The 7,500-nt window shown below is 54.4% G+C and overlaps 1 protein-coding gene across 1 annotated transcript in view; it reads left to right on the forward strand.

Annotated features, from left to right (window-relative positions):
* Positions 1–7,500, forward strand: part of foxp4 (forkhead box P4) — a 68,857-nt gene that overhangs the window by 2,485 nt on the left and 58,872 nt on the right. The window contains exon 2 of the mRNA XM_061219915.1: positions 4,735–4,845. Coding sequence (XP_061075899.1) covers positions 4,735–4,845 — 111 coding nt within the window. The remainder of the gene's footprint in view (positions 1–4,734; positions 4,846–7,500) is intronic.

A 7,500-nucleotide genomic window follows, 5' to 3' on the forward strand; every position in this document is an offset into this window, starting at 1 on the left:
CTACGGGACCAGATTAAAGCAGCCTGCCGCGCCTCATTTCCCTCTGAAGCTCCCGCTGTGTGAACACCGCGCACGACAACATCGCCGCCTGCTCTTCTCCCATTGGTCCTCACCAGCAGACTTGGCCTCCAATCATATTTGTTTTGGATTCAAATACTTTTCTACATTTGACTAAGCTTTACACCAGGTATTGGACCAAGTGAAATTATCCCAAAAGTGAAAACCCCCACCAGTCTGCTCCTCCTCGCGCTGACTCAGATGCACCCAGGCAAGATCAACAGAGCACAGAAAAGTATTTGAATCCAAAACAATTACTATCTGGTCTGCTCTGGCTGGTCATTTGCTCTGATCTCCATCTTGTCGGTCTCAGATGGCACTTTCTCATGTTCTCTTTCCGCCATTTTGTCATCTCAGGTTTCTCTGTCCTGAGGAACAGAAGGGTCATTTCAAACGGCTGAATTTGAGTGATGTTCCAATAGTATTCTGGTCACTTGGTGCCCGGGCCTTTCCCCCTTTGGCAGGATGCAGTGTTTCCTCCTCTGGTGGAATTTCATCTCGCTCAGAAAGCAGTTTTCTCATCTCTGCCGATGCTGAGGGTTGAGGTGCATTAGTTAAACGTTGATGGAACTCATAAAGGGACTACAGTCCGGGCTTCCAGCAGGGGCTCCTGACGGGCGTGTCGTGGTCCCTGGCCAGACTTCATGTGCAGTGACTGTGTGTGTAGATAATGAACCCCTGGTCTGCAGTATCATACACACACCGGCCCCAGTCAGTGTGTAAACTGGCCTAGTCAGTGTGTAAACTGGCCCAGTCAGTGTGTAAACTGGCCCCAGTCAGTGTGTAAACTGGCCCAGTCAGTGTGTAAACTGGCCCCGGTCAGTGTGTAAACTGGCCCCCGGTCAGTGTGTAATCTGGCCTAGTCAGTGTGTAAACTGGCCCCGGTCAGTGTGTAAACTGGCCCCCAGTCAGTGTGTAATCTGGCCCCGGTCAGTGTGTAATCTGGCCCCGGTCAGTGTGTAATCTGGTCCCCAGTCAGTGTGTAAACTGGCCCCCGGTCAGTGTGTAAACTGGCCCCGGTCAGTGTGTAATCTGGCCCAGTCAGTGTGTAATCTGGCCCCCGGTCAGTGTGTAAACTGGCCCCCGGTCAGTGTGTAATCTGGCCCCCGGTCAGTGTGTAATCTGGCCCCCGGTCAGTGTGTAATCTGGCCCCGGTCAGTGTGTAATCTGGCCCAGTCAGTGTGTAATCTGGCCCCGGTCAGTGTGTAATCTGGCCCAGTCAGTGTGTAATCTGGCCCCGGTCAGTGTGTAATCTGGCCCAGTCAGTGTGTAATCTGGCCCCCAGTCAGTGTGTAAACTGGCCCAGTCAGTGTGTAATCTGGCCCCGGTCAGTGTGTAATCTGGCCCCGGTCAGTGTGTAATCTGGCCCCGGTCAGTGTGTAAACCGGGATTTGAAGCTCCTGGAGCCTGCCCTGGAGTTCTGTTCTTCTCCCGTATCCGTGCGAGAGATTCTGGAGTGTTCCTCGCTCCCCTCGCGCGCTCTCTCCGATCGGGAACGCAGAAGGAGCATCGGGCTGGAGGCGTTTCTCTCCGATCCGGAGGGACAGGAAGTCTTCACCTGTGTGCGGAGCACGTTCCACTCAGCGCAGGGCTAAATGAGTAACCAGAGAGTAAATAAGCGCCGGGTTCTTTATTAACCCGGCCTGTGTGCAAACAGGCACCCGTTCTCTCAGTCTCGGCCCGGGTGGCCGACGCCACCACGCAGCTAGTCCCGTTAGCACGTTAGCCAGGTGGCAGTAATGGGTTTGTTTGGCGGTTATGTCGTGCCAGGCTCCTGACTCGCGGGGCTGCAAGGGTAGCCTGAGAGGCCTGGTTCCCTATTCGCCCCATCGCCTTGGAGATGGTGGCAACGTGCTAATCATGCTAAGGCTGTCGCTACAGGGCATCTCCAGATCGATCTGGGGGAAACGGTCGTGTTTGGAGGGTCTGCGGGGCCTCAGTGTGTGCAGTGCTGTCCCGTGCAGCCTTCACTCATTTTGCCAAAAATGTTGTCATTGTTTGTTTTTGGTGGTTGGTCACCTCTCTGTTGGGTCCTGTTGCTGGTGGTTGGTCACCTCTCTGTTGGGTCCTGTTGCTGGTGGTTGGTCACCTCTCTGTTGGGTCCTGTTGCTGGTGGTTGGTCGCCTCTCTGTTGGGTCATGTTGCTGGTGGTTGGGTGCCTCTTTGTTGGCTCCTGTTGCTGGTGGTTGGGTGCCTCTCTGTTGGGTCGTGTTGCTGGTGGTTGGTCACCTCTCTGTTGGGTCCTGTTGCTGGTGGTTGGTCACCTCTCTGTTGGGTCGTGTTGCTGGTGGTTGGTCACCTCTCTGTTGGGTCCTGTTGCTGGTGGTTGGTCACCTCTCTGTTGGGACCTGTTGCTGGTGGTTGGTCACCTCTCTGTTGGGTCCTGTTGCTGGTGGTTGGTCACCTCTCTGTTGGGTCCTGTTGCTGGTGGTTGGTCACCTCTCTGTTGGGTCCTGTTGCTGGTGGTTGGTCGCCTCTCTGTTGGGTCATGTTGCTGGTGGTTGGGTGCCTCTTTGTTGGCTCCTGTTGCTGGTGGTTGGGTGCCTCTCTGTTGGGTCGTGTTGCTGGTGGTTGGTCACCTCTCTGTTGGGTCCTGTTGCTGGTGGTTGGTCACCTCTCTGTTGGGTCCTGTTGCTGGTGGTTGGGTGCCTCTCTGTTGGGTCCTGTTGCTAGTGGTTGGGTGCCTCTTTGTTGGGTCGTGTTGCTGGTGGTTGGTCACCTCTTTGTTGGGTCCTGTTGCTGGTGGTTGGTCGCCTCTCTGTTGGGTCATGTTGCTGGTGGTTGGGTGCCTCTTTGTTGGCTCCTGTTGCTGGTGGTTGGGTGCCTCTCTGTTGGGTCGTGGTGCTGGTGGTTGGGTGCCTCTTTGTTGGCTCCTGTTGCTGGTGGTTGGGTGCCTCTTTGTTGGCTCCTGTTGCTGGTGGTTGGTCACCTCTCTGTTGGGTCCTGTTGCTGGTGGTTGGTCACCTCTCTGTTGGGACCTGTTGCTGGTGGTTGGGTGCCTCTCTGTTGGGTCCTATTGCTGGTGGTTGGTCACCTCTCTGTTGGGTCCTGTTGCTGGTGGTTGGTCACCTCTCTGTTGGGTCCTGTTGCTAGTGGTTGGGTGCCTCTTTGTTGGGTCGTGTTGCTGGTGGTTGGTCACCTCTTTGTTGGGTCCTGTTGCTGGTGGTTGGTCGCCTCTCTGTTGGGTCATGTTGCTGGTGGTTGGGTGCCTCTTTGTTGGCTCCTGTTGCTGGTGGTTGGTCGCCTCTCTGTTGGGTCATGTTGCTGGTGGTTGGGTGCCTCTTTGTTGGCTCCTGTTGCTGGTGGTTGGGTGCCTCTCTGTTGGGTCATGGTGCTGGTGGTTGGGTGCCTCTTTGTTGGCTCCTGTTGCTGGTGGTTGGGTGCCTCTTTGTTGGCTCCTGTTGCTGGTGGTTGGTCACCTCTCTGTTGGGTCCTGTTGCTGGTGGTTGGTCACCTCTCTGTTGGGACCTGTTGCTGGTGGTTGGGTGCCTCTCTGTTGGGTCCTATTGCTGGTGGTTGGTCACCTCTCTGTTGGGTCCTGTTGCTGGTGGTTGGTCACCTCTCTGTTGGGTCCTGTTGCTAGTGGTTGGGTGCCTCTTTGTTGGGTCGTGTTGCTGGTGGTTGGTCACCTCTTTGTTGGGTCCTGTTGCTGGTGGTTGGTCGCCTCTCTGTTGGGTCATGTTGCTGGTGGTTGGGTGCCTCTTTGTTGGCTCCTGTTGCTGGTGGTTGGGTGCCTCTCTGTTGGGTCGTGGTGCTGGTGGTTGGGTGCCTCTTTGTTGGCTCCTGTTGCTGGTGGTTGGGTGCCTCTTTGTTGGCTCCTGTTGCTGGTGGTTGGTCACCTCTCTGTTGGGTCCTGTTGCTGGTGGTTGGTCACCTCTCTGTTGGGACCTGTTGCTGGTGGTTGGGTGCCTCTCTGTTGGGTCCTATTGCTGGTGGTTGGTCACCTCTCTGTTGGGTCCTGGTACTGGTGGTTGGTCACCTCTCTGTTGGGTCCTGTTGCTGGTGTTTGGTCTCCTCTCTGTTGGGTCGTGGTGCTGGTGGTTGGGTGCCTCTTGGTGTTGGGTTCAGCACTCAGTGTCTGGGCCGTAACTCCATAAATAACACTGCCTGTCAGCCCCCAGTCCTACCCTCAGCAGAGCTCACCTCTCCCTCCCTCCATCTCTCTCTCTCTCTCTCTCTCTCTCTCTCTCTTTCTCTCTCTCTCCCTCCCCTCCCCCTCTCTCCAGGTGTTTTAACTGAACTGAAAAAAAGCTGTAAACATTCTGCTTTCCGTGCTGAAAACATTTCCCCCTAAAGGGAGATTGAGTCCTGTTTGGTCATGCCAGCTCCACCACTCTACCCCCCTTTCTTCCCATGCAAATCCACCTTTTACAGAAAAAATTGATATATATATTTCTGATTGTGTTGCTGTGTGTGTGTGCGTGCGTGTGCACGTGCATGCGTGTGCGTGCATGTGTGTCAGTATGTGTGTGGTCAGTATGTGAGTGTGATCAGTATGTGTGTGGTCAGTATGAGTGGTCAGTATATGGGTGGTCAGTATGTGAGTGTGATCAGTATGAGTGGTCAGTATGAGTGGTCAGTATGAGTGGTCAGTATGTGAGCGTGATCAGTATGTGAGTGTGATCAGTATGTGTGTGGTCAGTATATGGGTGGTCAGTAACCCTGCCCCTCCTCCAGCTGCAGGAGTACTATAAGAAGCAGCAGGAGCAGCTGCACCTCCAGCTCCTCTCCCAGCAGCAGCAGCAGCAGCAGCAGCAGCAGCAGCAGGCAGGGAAGACGGCCAAAGAGGTGAGCCCCCCCGGACCAACCGTGTGCCCCAAAACCATCCATACCCCATACCCCCCCCCCCCCCGGACCAACCGTGTGCCCCAAAACCATCCATACCCCATACCCCCCCCCGGACCAACCGTGTGTCCCAAAACCCCCCCCCCGCCTGCCTTAATGCAGCCCCTGACCATCACAACAGAGACACGGATGGCTCACACCCAGCAGTTTCAGTTGCAAAGCAATTGTAACACTGTTCCGGTCTTTAGATGTTATAACACAGTCCCTGTACACAACTCACACCTGTGGGGTGTGTGTGTGTGCTTGCGTGTCTGTATTTGTGTGTGTGCAGGCAGGTGTGTGTGTGTGTGTGTGTGTGTGCAGGCAGGTGTGTGTGCGTGCGTGCGTGTCCGTGTTCGTGTCCGTGTCCGTGTCCGTGTCCGTGTCCGTGTCTGTGTGCGTGTGCGTGCGTGTGTGCGTGCGTGCGTATTGTATTCAGAGGAAGATTTCCCCTCCATATCCCAGCTTATCATTTCCAACCTCTCCTGTCAGTCGGGACGTGTTTTGTTTTTGCTGGTTAATTCTCTTTAAACAGCCTAATCCCAGCCCCGATGGCTGGGTGACGTCTCTCCTGCTGATCGTGTCGGACCGGCTGTATACAGTGTGCTACGAAACACGGATTAAGTCGATGGAGGCATATGGATTTTCATTTTTCATTTAATACTCCATGGGCTCCGTGTTAATACTTATTAAGTATTAATTTACAAGTCTCTGCGCCGCTAAGCCTGTGGAAATCCCTGTTTATGCCGCATGGTGGAATGGTAGCAGCGCTTTAATTGACAATTAATGCAGTTCACAAAGAACACGGCGTCTCCATTAGCCCCACCGTGTGCGGGGGAGATTGATCACGGAGTACGAGGGTGTGGTGTGTCAGGAGGACGGCCCTGATCCCTGCGTCAGCCACGCCTTCACCAGCTGTAGCACAGTCTCTCTGTGCCCCATGCCTTCACCAGCTGTAGCACAGTCTCTGTGCCCCACGCCTTCACCAGCTGTAGCACAGTCTCTGTGCCCCACTCCTTCACCAGCTGTAGCACAGTCTCTGTGCCCCACGCCTTCACCAGCTGTAGCACAGGGTCTCTGTGCCCCACGCCTTCACCAGCTGTAGCACAGTCTCTGTGCCCCACGCCTTCACCAGCTGTAGCACAGTCTCTCTGTGCCCCATGCCTTCACCAGCTGTAGCACAGTCTCTGTCCCATGCCTTCACCAGCTGTAGCACAGTCTCTGTCCCATGCCTTCACCAGCTGTAGCACAGTCTCTGTGCCCCATGCCTTCACCAGCTGTAGCACAGTCTCTGTGCCCCACGCCTTCACCAGCTGTAGCACAGTCTCCGTGTTCAGCCATAACCAGCTGTAGCACAGAGTCAGTCTCTCTGTGTTCAGCCATAGCTGTAGGACAGGCTGTTTTAGGTGGTCTGTTTCTAGCAGAAGGCTGAAGTGGCAGGAGAGCAGGAGCAGGATCAGCGTCTGCGCTGTTGGATCAGCGTTTTGGGCCTCCTCTTCGTTGGTGATCTTTGTTCTACTTCTGCGATCACGCTGTTCTTTTTCTTGGGTGTGACGTGGCATTTTTGCAGAAATATTTGTTGCAGAAACCTGTCTCGGATAACGAGCAATAAACCTCAGGCCCTTTTTTTCTTTTCTTTTTTCAACTTGACGAACTTGAAGGCTCGTAGCTCGCAGCATGGACACTTTCTCACGGAAAGCACATAAACACCGCCCTGGAACAAAAACAACACCAGCGCGACTGCTACCCTGCCCCCCCTCACTGAAGGCCACAGATATCTGACATGCTTTTAGCACGGGGGGAGAGCACTGCCAGAGGCACGTTGTTTACAGCCGTGAGAACATCTGTGCAGCCAGCGGCTGTGTTCAGGGCTGTGTTCAGAGCTGTGTTCAGAGTGAGACCTGTGTTCAGAGCTGTGTTCAGAGTGAGGCCTGTGTTCAGAGCTGTGTTCAGAGTGAGGCCTGTGTTCAGGGCTGTGTTCAGGGCTGTGTTCAGGGCTGTGTTCAGAGCTGTGTTCAGAGTGAGGCCTGTGTTCAGGGCTGTGTTCAGGGCTGTGTTCAGAGCTGTGTTCAGAGTGAGACCAGTGTTCAGGGCTGTGTTCAGGGCTGTGTTCAGGGCTGTGTTCAGAGTGAGACCAGTGTTCAGGGCTGTGTTCAGGGCTGTGTTCAGGGCTGTGTTCAGAGTGAGACCAGTGTTCAGGGCTGTGTTCAGGGCTGTGTTCAGGGCTGTGTTCAGAGTGAGACCAGTGTTCAGGGCTGTGTTCAGGGCTGTGTTCAGGGCTGTGTTCAGAGTGAGACCAGTGTTCAGGGCTGTGTTCAGAGTGAGACCAGTGTTCAGGGCTGTGTTCAGGGCTGTGTTCAGAGTGAGACCTGTGTTCAGGGCTGTGTTCAGAGTGAGACCAGTGTTCAGGGCGAGACCTGTGTTCAGAGCTGTGTTCACAAAGGAAGTTAAAAAAATAAATTAAAAAAACACATCTGTCCAAACGTGTGCTGTTATCGGGAGTTGGGTTTGCAACACGACAGAGAACAGACCCTGTCTGTCAGAGCTGTTTACTGAGCTCCAGGATTATCTCAGACTGGATGAAAGTTTATTCTCATAAATGGGTACTTGTTAGGGTTT

This window comes from Conger conger, chromosome 14 (genome assembly GCF_963514075.1).
Source record: "Conger conger chromosome 14, fConCon1.1, whole genome shotgun sequence".
Lineage (NCBI taxonomy): Eukaryota > Metazoa > Chordata > Actinopteri > Anguilliformes > Congridae > Conger > Conger conger.